The 14,798-nt window shown below is 39.9% G+C and overlaps 1 protein-coding gene across 2 annotated transcripts in view; it reads left to right on the top strand.

Annotated features, from left to right (window-relative positions):
* The window catches only part of METRNL (meteorin like, glial cell differentiation regulator), a 30,794-nt gene extending 16,548 nt beyond the window's left edge, over window positions 1–14,246 (top strand). For both annotated transcript variants that reach the window (XM_048491503.1, XM_048491504.1), the window contains 2 exons: window positions 10,520–10,579; window positions 13,160–14,246. In XM_048491503.1, coding sequence (XP_048347460.1) covers window positions 10,520–10,579; window positions 13,160–13,476 — 377 coding nt within the window. In that variant the 3' untranslated portion in view covers window positions 13,477–14,246. The remainder of the gene's footprint in view (window positions 1–10,519; window positions 10,580–13,159) is intronic.
* The last annotated feature ends 552 nt before the right edge of the window (window positions 14,247–14,798 follow it).

Raw genomic sequence — 14,798 nt, 5'->3', positions numbered from 1 at the left:
AGGATATTTTAAAGGCTCCCTTAATCTTTGATCTTCTTTAACTAATTTACTTTTCAAGTTTAGCTTTAACCAGCTCCTTGTCATTTAATTCAATTCCACTCTGATCTGCATTCCGCATGAGGTTGAGACACTTTCCTGGCAATGTTCCAGCTTGGGTTAATATATACCAGCTTTTACTTTTTATTGTCCTGATACCAGAGGGTAAGGGAAAGTTATTTTTGTGCTGTAGCAGAATACCAGATAAGAACTTAACAAGTTTCAGAAGTGTGAAGGGGTAGGGAGCTTGAGTTGAGCTGCTGCCTTAAAGCACAGTGATGATTAATTTTCCCCCTTGATAAATGGAGCAACATCATTCTGCTGTTTCTGTCAAAGAAGAGTCTACTGTAGATGTTCCCAACCTCTAAAGTGGAGGTTGACCTAGGCCAAGGATCACTGACATTTTTGAGGCTGTAGGAACCTTTTGGAGTTCTGGCACACAGTTGTGGGTGGAAACATTAAATGGCTGCCACAAGAGGCAGAGCCAACCACAGTGTCAGGAATTGAAGTTATTCATAACTCTGACAGTAACTCTTCAACATTTCCGGCAGAAGCTCTGTTTAGCAGAATGCCTTTTAAAACAGACATGCTTTTAAAAAACAATTTTTTTTGCACCCACAGCTTACTGTGCTGTGCTGGCAGCTGCAAGAAGTCCCACCTTGCCCTGCCCACTTTCTGAATACACATTGTGGGGTCCAGGAAAGGTGTTGAAGAAAAAGAAGAGTTGGTTTTTATAGCCTACTTTTCTCTACTTCAGAGAGTCTCAAAGCAACTTACAATTGCCTACCCTTCCTCTCCCCACAACAGGCAACTTGTGAGGGAGAGTTCCGAAGAACTGTAACTAGCCCAAGGTCACCTAGTAGACTTCATGTGTGGGAGCGGGGAAACGAATCTCGTTCACCAGGTTAGAGTCCACCACTCTTAATCACTATACCACACTGATTTTCTTCAGGTGCCGTGGCAGCCATGGACAGCATGTTAGAGACCCTGGACTTAGGCAGTAAGCTGGGATCTTAACAACTATTGGAATGTTTACCTTACAAGTGAGGGAGAATTTTCACTACTTCATGTCTTTTCCTTGGAATAATAGTACATGTGATGCTTAAGTAATAACCAATATGATCTGATTGTGGAATTCATTCCTGTATTCAGTGACTGAGTACTGGCATAATGTTTGGACAAAAGGCAACAAACCCCATGGAGAACTTGCTTATATTTCCATGCCTTTCCCACTCCAGTCTGTCACACACAACCAAGAGTCCAGAGGCCATTGATTCTCACCCTTTTTGCTTTGGTTACCCACAAGTCCAAAAATTTTTGGTATGGTAACCCACTTAAACAGCATTCACAAATCAGAGCAACAGCAGAAGCCTGGGACCCGCTTTCATGGACTTTACAACCCACTGTTTGGTTGGGACCCACATAATGGGAAATGCTTCTTCAGGCAATCTGTATGGGTTGGGATGGGTGGGAGATAGACTATGACCAATGCCTAGTACAGCACATAGTATCTGTTGGTTACTAGGCTTATTGCTGAAAATACAGAATGAGGTTGACTTTAGCCTGAATATTGTATATGTAGGACCATTTTAACACAGTTAAGCCTTTCACTATGAAGGGTAGAATATATGCTGAAGAGAGATAGATGATTTAAAACACATTGCTGGATTTTGGGAGTTCTAGTGAGCAAATAAGTAGACTACTGAATAACAGCAATATTAGTCTATTTTAGACCAGCATGATTAGTGAAACATCAAGTTGGACACAGTTCTTCTGAAGCAAAGTGCATCCTTCAGTGATAGGATCAACACACTGTTGGATGTTTTAGTGTTGTAATCATTCACCTCTAGCATCTTCTTGACTGGACAGAAAAATACTGGAGATGAATGATTAAGATAGTGTAGTATCCAGTCATGTGGGTATCCACAGTGCTTGATCACCCTTTTATTTTTGAATGTCCTGAACTGGTTAGCAAAGAAAGGTGACTTATCAAGGTGGCCTGTATTTGATTTATGTGCAGCGATATCCTGTAAGGTTTCTTTTGATTCTACCAAGGCATACACATAAGAGAAGCCAGGTTGGAACTTTGCTTCTTTAACAACTGCCTATGTTGCTTCACTACTTCATGTGAGAATCCTGGTTTTTAAACCATGTCCTGAAGGATGTTTATTCTTTCCTACAGGTCTCTGTTGGGCTTTGACCTGATATAATCTTTTCTTGGAAGCAATTTAATAGAGCCCTCAAAAATGACAAGTATTTACTGGTCTGTAAATCTGTCTGCAGCAATGAAGTATGGAATTCATTTCTGACTCTCTTCATTTCACACATTTGTATTCAATTTAGGAGCTCCGGCTGGCATACATGAATTTTGTATGCCTTTGTAGTAAACCTGTGAAGTAAGCAGGACTGAGAGAGGGTGACTTGTTCATGATCTCCAAGGCAGCATTGGTGTTGAAACCCATTCTCCATTGTCCAAGTTCTTCACCAGCTGCCGCACTTCATAGGAAGGGGTACCACTCCCTTCTGTTTTCTTGGCTCAGACTAAGTTCCTACATATGGGATTTTTGACTGAGATTTCTTAAAAGCTATTTAACTGTAAATGAAATACCATAATCCCAGCAGGCAAAGTTTAAGGATGGTGGGATAGTTTTATATAGTAAATATTTGAAAGGAAAAGAGTTCTTGTTTTCTTTGCCTTTTCTTTTTATGACAAGAAGCCACAGGACTTAGAAGAAATGAAAGGGAATTCGAGATTATTAATTTTTTGTAGCTAAAAGAACCTCTGAGAGCACCTAGGTCTCATTTATATATGTTTTCTTTAGGCCCCAGTTGTAGCAGAAAACTTCAATATTTCTGCAAAGAGAATTTAGGCTTTCCTCAGGTGTAAGTTGCTCTGATTTTTAGTGGCGTTTTGTCAGTCTGGACATCTAGCACATTCATCCTTCAAATATCCTATTTTAGTGTTCTGAGCTCCTGTGTGACTAGGAACTTTAAAATTTATTTGCTTATCAAGCTATGGAATTTGTTCATGTGTTCGGCTGAAATTGACAAAAAGAAGAGGTTCCAAAATATGGTCAGAAACAAAGATGCACTCTGTATTCTCTGAAAGCATCGAGAGAAGTAGGATGAGTAGATTGTTCCCCATATTCAGAAGAGGAAAATAATGAGTATAAGAAGTGGTGTGGTTGTTAGTGTGTCAGACTAGGTTCTGGGAGACCCAGGTTTGAATATCTGCTTGGCTGTGGAAGCTTGCCTGTCACATGCTTTCAGCTAACCACCTTCACAAGGTGATTTTAAAAGGAAAATGCAGAAGGGGAGAATAATGCAAGCCACTTTAGGTCTCCATTGGAGGGAATGGCACGGAATAAATTAAGCCAATAAATAAAATACCTCACAGGCTTTTCCAGTGGACATCTTGCTATACACACCTTATTGCACCTTAGTGGGTGTCACTTATAGAAGAAGATACTTCCAGTGTTAAATACATTTTTATTGAATTTATTTTATATATTCATTTTTATAAAGGTTGTTTTAATGTTGATATGCCAAGTTTAGAAACACTATTCGGGTGGAAAGGCGGCACAGAAATATTTTAAATAAAAATAAAAATAATTGAAATATGTACAGGAGGGGAAGGCATGAAGAAAGTGTTTGAAAGAAAAGGAAACTTCACTGAATGGAAACATTTTTATTTAACGGAGAGTTTGTCAATAGTATGACAATGCTATCCTAAATAGAGTTACACCGTTCCGCATTTTATGTTCTTGCTAACTTCACCTGTTTTCAGTGCATTGACTTCTAACCTAAGATAGTGGTTGTGAATGCTTCCTTTGCTTCTCTTTCAAGTGTTGCCCCATTTGTATTTGTTCTTTGTTTGATTTGCCGCTTAACAGATTTTTATTGCACATTTTTAGCCTGAAAGGCTCCAGAGGCAAATTCCAAGATTAAGCTTATTCATCCTATTTGTAATTTATCGTCTTGGCATAACAATTCCCAAGGCTGTTTACAATTCAGAATACTCAAAAGCTTAAATACATAAAATTCCAAGATCTAAGAAGCATAAAACCAGCAAAAGGGATACGTTAAAACAAAACCAGTGTGGCTAACTGAAGTATTAAATACAACCAAATTCCTCTGAAAAACATTTCTCCTCTATAGCATTAGAACCACCCTAGCAACATGCATTCTCTTATTTTTGAATACAAGGAGTGCTTTGCAGTTGTGGTTTTTTGGACCTTGAATACACCCTACCTAAAACAACTCCCAGATGTTCATAGTTCCCCACATAAAGTTTTCATTCCAGTCAGATTTGATCATAATTGTTGTCAACCTTGGGGAAAATTGGACTTTCTGAACCCGTATGTAATTATAGAAGAACAGCTAGTGTTGGAATAGGTTTCCTTCCATAATGAATATAATCAGGTCCTGGCCACCAGTATCCAAACAACTGCCAGTAGTTCAATAGCTTTGCCTTTGTCTAGAGATTTTGCTCCAAAATAGTCACTTCTTGTTGATTTTTGAAACCTATGTTAAAACTATGCATCTGGTAATGAAACGTATGTTATATTGACTTTAGTAGGGATTACATGTATATAACCAGGAGCAGAATCCCTGTCAACTTCTTAAAAGCAAATGTTACAATTTTAGAAACATCATTTCAAGTTTCCAGTGTGAGGCTTCCTGATTGACATTCCCTATAATTTACACAACTTTGCTTTATAATCATTATGAGATGAACTAGTTCATTCTGTTTTCTTGATTGTATTTTCTCCCCTTAACTATATAAATGTGGAAAAGTCAGATTTATGGAGGATGGAATTAAAATGATGAACTGAGAGAAATAAAACTTTTAACCTTCATATGGTTGCAAAAGCTAGTATTGCCAGACCCCGGAACGCAAAGGAGAATAGGCCTTAGTTACTGCTTTCTTAACATTAGAAACTGGGCATTGCTGGATAAAGGATAATGGTTACTCAGGTTCCTATTATGTCTCCATGGGTCCATTTTTGTCATGGTTAGCAGCATCGTTCACTGTATAATCACAAAATATTTGGCTTAGAAAATCTGTTAAATTAGTTAGCTGGGGAAAAAAATTTCTTCCTTGGTCAGGTGTTGGAAACACAGTGATTAGATACCATGGTCCTTCAGTAAAAAGCATGGCTATTTTCTGTGTTTCCATGCCCGTTCTTTTTGATGCTGGGGGAACCACAGAGAGTAATAGATATTTTGCACTACTAGGGGGATGAGGATGAATTTTTCCTTGTGGGATCCAGCCCAATACCCCTGGTTACTGTTCCAAGGTAGATAATATTTACTTCAGTGCAAGAGCAGTTTTCCCCCCAGGTATGCTATCTAAAAAGATAGTGGTTGTCTAATATTTTTAAACAAATTGCAGTTATGTCCAGTAATTTTTTGTGAGGGGATAACTTTTGAAGGGATGTTGTACTGCATTTAGGATCACCTTCCTTTGGAGTAAATACAATAGCATAGTTGGCAAGCTAGGTTATATTATTAGGAAGGCAGCAAAGTTACATAGCATCATGTCATGTAGTTGATTACTTTTGGGTAATACCTCATTGCTTATGGGAAACCAAATATGAAAAATACCATGACATTTTAGAATATGAAGGTTTTTTTCTGAGGCATTTTTAACAACTATGAGGAACAACTGATTGAAAGGCACGTTCTGCAAACTTATTGGCTAACACTAATAGTAGATGGTAGTTCTTGCCAGTACCCTTAGAAGCAACAAAAGCTTGGAAGAAAATGACTAAAGGCAGCTGGGCCTACACAGCTATTTCATGACAGTGTAAAAATATCCCTTCCTCCCCCCCCTTGTAGAGAATTAAAAAGAAGGCTTTCAGATGTGCTAGTTGGCAGTGGGGGTCAAGGGGTGGCAAGTGGGGGTAAGGGCTGCCTTGGGTTACTTCAGGTCATGATACCCCATCAAAGGAATTCCCAGTTGATTTGGCAGCAAGCATGCACAAAGCCAGCATTATCCCATGGTCTCTTTAGCAGAGCTAGCATCCGGGTTTTGGAAATGTAGTGAAATTGCTATTCCTTTTCTTGTTGACTGGATTTTGAGCATTGGGAGTATCTTACCAGTTGCCCCAAGCAGAAAATGCAGTTCTGAAGATAAAGGGAATTTTTGAAAATTTTGTGCAGCATTGTGAGAATTGGGGCTTTATCTCATAAGCATAGAGCTTATATGTTAATAAAAAATTGGAAGTTGGAAGAGGTGACTTCCCATGGTAACAGTAGAAACTCAATATAATAGTGCAGAAATGTACTTTTCATAGGAGTTTTTTCTCCTGATTATGCTTAAACCCAAAGAGCTTTTTTTTTACCAGTCTGAATATTTTTAGACTTAGAATAGTATATCTCAGGAGTTCTATGTTCATTTTTACCCTTTCCCCATTACATATCACACCAGTGTGCTTTTCTGCATGCTCACCTTCCCTTGTTTTTTGCAAAGGTGTTTTATACTGCACAGTTACATTTTGAAGTGGCAGTTCAAATTGTGTCAGCCTCCATTTCTATTTTTGAGAGCCACCAACCAAAAATGGAAGCCAAAACAACTCCCCAGAGCAGGCACCACTGCTGAAGAAACAAACACATAGCCCTCTGCCCCATAAGAATCACATTTTTGACCAAATAATGTCCTTGATTATATACAGCAATTACTCCTAGTACTTTTTTCAGTTGCCCTCAGCTTCAAAATCACTCTCTGGCCTAACGTATGAAATTGACAAAGCTGTTCCAGTCGACTATGCTAGTTTGTCTCTTTGCCTCAACATTACTTTGCTAGTTCAATATGACAAAGATTTTTTAAAAATCATTTTGAAAATAAGTGGAGCAGATGAGAAAATGACTGAAGGAGAGGTTGAGCCAACTGCACAGGGCGTGGATAAGGGCCAGGTGTTTGGTGGGTCAGAGGAGTAAAAGAGCATTTCAACATGGTAGCATGCTCAAGGAAAACTGGCTGGAAATATATCAAGAAAAATTTCAACAAAAGTGCTGGGGAAAACAGGGAAGGAAACAAGAAGGGGAAACGTTTCTGGAACCAAAGTGGAAAAACATGCAAAATTAAAATGGAAAAATGTAGGATACCGTGGCAAGATTTATTTATTTATATTATTAATAGTCTTCTAGGCTGCCCTTCCAGTGAAGAATTCATAACACAATGATATAAATACACTAAAACCTTAACATTAATAACATTCCACACACCCTCATGTTCCCCATCCTTGCAGTGTGGAAGTTACTGCTTCACACATCACTCCTATGGTGATGCACCTTGTAAACTAACAAGTGATACTTTGCCAAGTGCACAAGTTGTTACACCAGAAACTTATATGAGGATGCACAGGTCACTCACACATTTTCTCAGGGCTCATCCTTTAGTTTCGAAAGCACTCGTAGTTGAGGTGCTGTAGATCCCACAGAGCAATTTTCAGTGCCCAGAAATGCTGAGAATGCAAGCATTTGCAAGTGCTGGCCTTCCCTACCGTGACAATCAAGAAAACATCAATGTATCAAGTTATCCACTCAGGTGGGGAAAGGCCATGGCTCAGTGGTAGAGCAACTGCTTGGCATGCAGAAGGACCAGTGCTCAATCCTTGATATCTTCTGTTAAAACATCATGTAGTAGGTGATGTGAAAGATACTACCCGAGGCCATGGAGAGCCAAGCTATGCCAATGTGAGTTGACAGTGCTGACCCTGATGGATCCAGAAGTCTGATTCAGTATAAGGCAGATTTGTGGGTGTGTTTCTTTCCCCTTGAAAGTGATGCTGCATTTTCTTGTAATCCTGTTAACCAAGGTTTGAGCTGTATGTAAATCATCTAGCTGGTTGGAGCAATTGATTGGATTTAGAGTCATAATCCTGAGCTTCTCTGGGGCCGCCTTTGGAATTCCTGGGTCTTTTATTACTAAATGGCTGTGATATCTAAAATAAGGCTTAAAACACAAGTATTATAAGAATGAACTAAGCCATGAAACTTTATTTAGTCTAGTCTGATATTATTACCTGGGGTGAAATCTCAGCCTGGTAAGAGTCTTAGGCACTTTCATTCTCTCAATTTCATGGAGAAAATAACAAGTAAGGTGAACTGAACATTTCCCTGATCCAGTGAACCATTTCCCCTATCCCAGGGGTCAGCAACCTTTGCCACCCAAAGAGCCATTTGGACCCGTTTTCCATGGCCCCGAAGATCTACCAAGCCGGAGAGGAGCCGCCTCCGGTTTGGCCCCTCCACTCACCTTTCCTTCCAGCGCTGCTCTGGAGGGCTGGAGAGATACGCCCACGCTACCCTCTGACCTCCAGGCCACGTGGAGCTGCAGTATAAGGCTGAAAGAGCCGCATTCAGCTCCAGAGCCGCAGGTTGCAGACCCCTGCCCTATCCAATAAGTTCTAACCACACAATCTATTAGAAATAGACGCCAGAATAGGAGAGACTTTGTATTTGAAAAAAATACAGGTCAGTCAAGTTGTTGCTTTCTTTGCATAGCAAAGGCTCTGTGCATATCTGAGACTATTGTCAAACTGAGATTTCTTTATGGAGAATACTTATCTAATCAGGCAATGAGATTGTGATTCTATTCACACGGTGGGGGAGGAACATCCAGTTCCCATTATATTCTGGTTTTTTTCCTATTTCTTTCCCTCTCAGTTTGTCTCCCCAGCAGTGTCCTCTTATGACCAAGGTAGTATATTAGAATGTGCAGAATACAGCATCACCATTTTGGTGATCCTGGGCTGGTGTATCCCGCTGGTGGACAACTTCCTCATCAACAATTCTCATGTTGAGAAGCAAGGAAAGTGATGACCACGTTGCATTCTTGATTTCATTAGTAGTATGCTTAGGGTTAGGAAGCGCTTCACCTTTATAAGTAGAAAAAATGTACTCGTTAAATACTTTGGATCATAGTTGGAAGATGAGGTATATAATTCTGTTCTTTTCATTTTCTCTAAGGACTTCAGCAATTATAACTACTGTGGAGATTTTTTAACAATTCATTGTAGATTCTGTTTTTGTAATAAGCCTGGAAACATAGCACACCTCCCCTCCCCTCCTTTGCATGCCACCCCTACTCCCTCCCTTCCCCCCTTCCCTTGCATGCCACCCCTCCCTCCGCTAGGGTGGGCCATGTCCAGATACTTGGCCCCCTCCTCCTCCCTTGCATGCCACCCCTTACTCCCTCCCTCCCTCACTCCCCTTCCCTTGCATTCCACCCCTTCCCCTCCCTTCTCCCTCACTCCTGTTTTTGTAATAAACCTAGAAGCATAGCACAGTTGATGGATTTTTGTTTTTATGATGGATGTAGATGCTTTGGGGTGATAAAGGAAGTCTTCTTCCTCCTCTTTTTCCTGATCTCTGGGTCTCCAGTGGGTAGATTTAATTAGCATGTTGCTGGATAGGACGGACTTCTGAGAGAAGGAATTCTATAACTGAGTAGGGTGTTACAGAAACATCTGCACTTCTAACAGCACAATCTTCTTGGCAGAAATAGCTGGCTGAGTACAAAGAGCAGTTACGTTCTTTCTTTGATTAGATTAGTTTAGGGTCTCTACTGTTTTCAGCCAGCACAGTTCTTGAGGCTGTAATAGATCTGACCTTGAGTTTCCACTTGATCTTCTTGTTTTAGGCATATGTGTCAGCGTCTTGTAACTTAGATACATTTTGCTTGGAACATTATAAGTTGTCCAACTACCTAAGACTATTATATGCATATGATTCTCAAAAAACCTTTTTCAGTGAACCTGAGTTTGGTAGAATCCTAGAATTGAAGTAACTTACTGGGTAGTTTACATATTAATTATCAGTTGATTTTTCTCTAAGTGAAGTGAATGTGTGAACTGTGTACACAAATGGGCTTTTCAGAGATTTCTGTAATCATGAAGGCCTGCAGTTTGTGTGCCAGATAATTATTGTACAGAGAAATTTCAGTAGCCAGTGAGAGTGATGCCCAAATGTATGCTGATGTACACATTTCCATAGCTGGGAAAATAGGTTAAAACTTCTTTGTAGTTATATAACTCTTCTTATGCTGCATAATTTTGCATGGGAGTGATGTGTCATATTGTAGTTGTACTATTAGAGAAATATGCCACCCTGGTAGCTGTTAACGATCCACTTCCTCTCTGTAATTGTACTGTGCTTACCTCCAATATCACTTGACTCTCCATACCTACCATTTAGGAGATAGATCTGTATAACAAAAGAAAAATCTCCTAAAAGATAAGAAAATAAGATACTGTGTAACTCCATAACCAACAATATTTGGAACTGAGGGGACATATTTTTATCTACCCTTTCATTAGAAAAATCGCACAAAAAATTTAACCTTCAAACTGTAAACCCTCTACTTGCATATAGTTTTCAGAGGTGACTAGGGTTTGACCTTTAAGCCATTTCTGTGAAAACTACTGTCCCTGGAATGTGTATTCTCAAGGGGCTATACTGTTCTTCTGTCTTCTAGCTCCCTGCCGACCTTGCAGTGACACAGAAGTACTCTTGGCTGTCTGCACGAGTGACTTTGGTAAGTTTATTTGATCTCTTTGCTATTGTTTCCTTTGACTTCTCCCTCTAAGCATCTTCTTCAGTGATTGTGGTAATCGGCCAGATTTGTCCTGAGGAAATCTTCACAAACAGTAAACAAACTGAACACCCCAGATTGTAACAAACAAGGGAACCTTTTCTCCTCCCTTTTGGAGTAAACAAAGTGTGTCCAAGAGCAACAAAAGGAACAGGGACGGGGGAAGGCTTTATGGGTTTAGCTCTGAAGAGCTTCAATTAAAACCATTGTATTTGGCTAATGCTCTTCTGCAATGGACAAAGGGAGGCCTAGTGCAGTAATGGAGGTAGAAGTTCAAAGGTTTGTAGAGGGCAGGCAATAGAAATTTTCCTCTTGATGTCTCTAAATGGATCCCTGACAAAAACCAAAGACTAGCAAACATGGTGTTCCTCTGCATTTTAAAAGGGGGATGAGTTCAGTAATGGTGCTGTGCTGGAGATAGGACTGAGTCTTTTTCCATACACACCAAATATAACAAAATATGAGAGAAGTTGCTGGTCAGGAATGGGAGTATATTATGGTTGCTGAATTATTACTAATTGCTTGTGCTATTGCAGCTTAAGTTGGTCTGCAAAAACTGGCTGTTAATCTTGTGATTGCAAAAACAGCCCTGATCAGTTCTGTAATTTAGTTCTGTTCATTTTTCTCCCCTGGGGGGAGGGGCCTTTTCTAACCGGGGGGCGGGGGGGGGGCAAGTATCTCACAGCATTTGCCTTATCTCCATTTTATCAAAAAGAAAAAAGTAGGCAATATGTGCTTACTGATGTTGCATTGCTGTGAAAATCTTTTGCCCTTTAACAAGTCTGAGTTGGGCTATTGGGCATTTGAAAATTTTCAAATTTCCAATGATTGTAGTTGGGGCAACAAAAGTTGTATTTTCTTATCTGTACTACACCTCCCAAGAGACAAATAATTGTGCCTGAAGCGACTTGTGAGGTGGCTGTTTAACTATCGTAAAGAGAAAAATAACATTAAAGCAATTTTCCCACGCTTGGAATTTACTGTAAATGTTGTAATGAAACAGCTGGGCATGTCTGGTCCTGGGCATATGCTGCAGATATAAATAAATTCCACCACTGCTGTGAACAAAGTGGTTGGTATTCTGAAGAGAAGCAAATGGAATTAACGTTCAGAGCTTGCAGTGGGATTGCTCCAAGTCTGGCTTGATGGAAAATGTTGCCTGGACAGGTGGCTGCTTGCTGGGGGTTGTTCTCCATGGCAGAGTGCCAGGCAATTCAACTTTAATGTTATTTGGCCATTAATAGAATGCAACTGAAACGTTCCCTTTGAGCCTTGCTAGTAGTATTTCCTAGCAATGCTTGCCCATTTGATGTTAATTTCAGTAGGATGAGTACCTTAAAGTATGTAGAAAAGGAGATTATTGGGGTCTCCATTTTTATGTCTTCTACAGCTGAGAAATCTTATTGTTGGTGGGCACAGGAGATAACTAAAATTTGTATATTTCATAAAGCCTGAAAAGTGCATTGTTGGTTGCAGCAGATGGAGCTTCATCAGCATACAGTTCTCCTTCCTCCTCTGTAAAAGCCAATGGGTCACATTTGAGTTGCTGTGGTAATGCTTAGAATGCATATTGAAGACTTCTGTACGAAGTACCTGTTGTCAAAAATGGGTAACCATACATGATGTACTAGAATTGACTGGGGATCATTCAGCCCCCCTCCCCCCCACCCCCAGCTTGATCTTGTTCTGCAATCAGTTCTTGTATGGAAAAGGAAATTTGAATTACCCAGAAGGGTGGAACAAAACTGAACAGCCCTTTCATCCATTAAACATTCAATAGAATAACTCTTCAGCATAGTAAATTGCAGCCACAATTGTAAGAAATCTAAATTGGACCATGTGTCACAAATATTTAAAATTCTAACCATGTGTAAACCCCCCCCCCCCTTTCTATCTTAACATTTTGGGGCAGGAGTTTTAACATGCAGTGGGTTGGATCCATATTTTATCTGCTTTGCATTGCAGATTTTTTTCTGCTTTATCCCTTGACCTCCTCTGTATCCTAGGAAAATTGGTTTCCAAGCATCGTGAGACCATTGTGGACTAACAGTAACCAAGTGTGGTGGTAGGTTTCAGTGAACAGTGGGAAGGAGTCAGAGTCTCTCTGCCTTCAGTCAGCAGAGCTCCAGAGGAAGTTCTGATGGAGTGATTTCACCCCTTCCCCCAACTCATTACAACCTTCCACTCCATGTGGCTGTATCTCTGTGTGTCCCACAACCCTAGGAATCAACTTTCCCAGGATCAGCAATAGCTGCTTGGGGGCAGGAAATAATGGAGAAGACCTGCAACTGTCTATGCTTCCTGCTGATTGATTGCTGGATCCAGTCACCTCGTGAGCTTTTCCTTAGATTTGGTAGTATTTTTGTATTTTCCTCTGATATTCCATTAAACCAGTAGCCCAAATATAAACCTTTCCAGAATTACATTAACAAGACAGAGAATGGTTAGCTAACAATGTGGATTATGCATTTGTATATTTGTCTACACAACACTCTCTAATCTACCTATGTATTTTCTCCCTAGTTGTCAGAGGTATCATCCAAAATGTAATTAATGAGGAAGAACAGCAAGATTCTATAATTGATGTGAGTGTGAACAGAATCTACAGGCAGAAAACGAAGATCTTCAAACCTGCAGATGAAACTGGTACCTGGGAAGGACAGATCAAGACCCTGCTGCAATGTGGGGTGAAACCAGGAGAAGGAGACTTCCTCTTCACAGGCCGCATGCACTTTGGGGAGGCCAGATTAGGCTGTGCCCCCCGTTTCAAGGACTTCCAAAGGATATACAAAGAGGCCAAGGACAAAGGACTAAATCCATGTGAAATTGGCCCAGACTGATATGGCATTTTCCATCTGTAGGTTACCCCTGGGGCTCGGCCAGAACTAATTCCTAGTTGCTGCAAATGCGCTGATCTAAATGGAAACTAATAACAGAGTGGTGGAGCAATCTGATGAAATGATCTCCTTTATGGAAGTTTTAAAAAGAAGACTGGATGAGCATCTTATCAGGGACAGTTTAAGTCAACGAGTTTGTGCTTTTGGAGGATGGACTTTTTACCTTTGAGGTACTTTCACAACTGAATCTTATGACTACAAGAACCACACAAGCCAACTCTTCTGGCCAATGATACTATTATATTAATACAAGTGACTGAGGTACGAATTTAAAAGATCCAAGGCTTGAATGCAATCTCACATTTTGTCCATATAAACTGAATCATTTTTGAAGCTTCTTTAGGGAGAAAAGCAAACGAAGAAGTGAAACAACTTCAATGTCTTACAAATACCAATTGACCGATAAAATCTTTGTATCTTTGTAATACTAAAGTTTTAAAATGTGTTAAGCAGATGTAGCAGTTTTGCATGGTATAAAATGGACAAAAGTGTGGTAGAAGCCAGTGAAACAGTCTTAACATTGATGCTTTGTAAAAAGCTTGGTGTACAATTTTGAAATTGTTTCTTATGACAGAAATTTATGAAACCAAACATTTGCTTTCCTTTTTTAAAAAAAATAAAAAATATGCGAATGTACAATTACCACCTGCAATTTTTGCTCAGGCTGGTGAGTTGTTTTCATTCCAGAGAAATAAAAAAAATCCTGGATTTGATCTAATGTTCTGGTTCTTTTTCTCTACCTGGTTTTACATTGCATAGTTCATTCTACTTTCTCCCTAGATAGTGCGTGCATACACAATGTTGAGATGTGCTCCAGCATCCTGCACTGCTTTCTCCAAATCCTTGTACTAGCTGTAAGGTATATTGATTCCTCATAGTACAACATAACATCTTTCAGCCAAATCTAAATGAACACTTCATAGCAGTAGCTTCTGTAGCAGATTCAAGCCAGCATCCCAGAATCTATTCCAGAAGTCAGTGATGAGTGTTGGAAGCTAAGCTTCCAATGGACTCTTTCTTTTTGTCTGAGTGTAAGCAGCATGCTTCCCAAAACAACAGATCTCTTGCACATAATTAAAAATTCTGGCTTTGATAGGTTGCTGTTGCATCCCAAGTTTGCACACAGTGCCCTCAAAACCAGAACCGACAACCATGGTTTAGAAGGCAAGCACAAACCACAGTTTGCAAACTAGTTTAGATGTACGTGCCCTCCAGACTAGGAGTTCAAAAAGGCAATTAGACTGTGCAAGGGGCAGGGAAAACAT

The sequence above is a fragment of the Sphaerodactylus townsendi genome, linkage group LG03 (genome assembly GCF_021028975.2).
Source record: "Sphaerodactylus townsendi isolate TG3544 linkage group LG03, MPM_Stown_v2.3, whole genome shotgun sequence".
In the NCBI taxonomy this organism is placed as follows: Eukaryota; Metazoa; Chordata; class Lepidosauria; order Squamata; family Sphaerodactylidae; genus Sphaerodactylus; species Sphaerodactylus townsendi.
The sequence above is the reverse complement of the archived record's forward strand: the minus strand, read 5'-3'. Positions and strand labels throughout refer to the sequence as shown.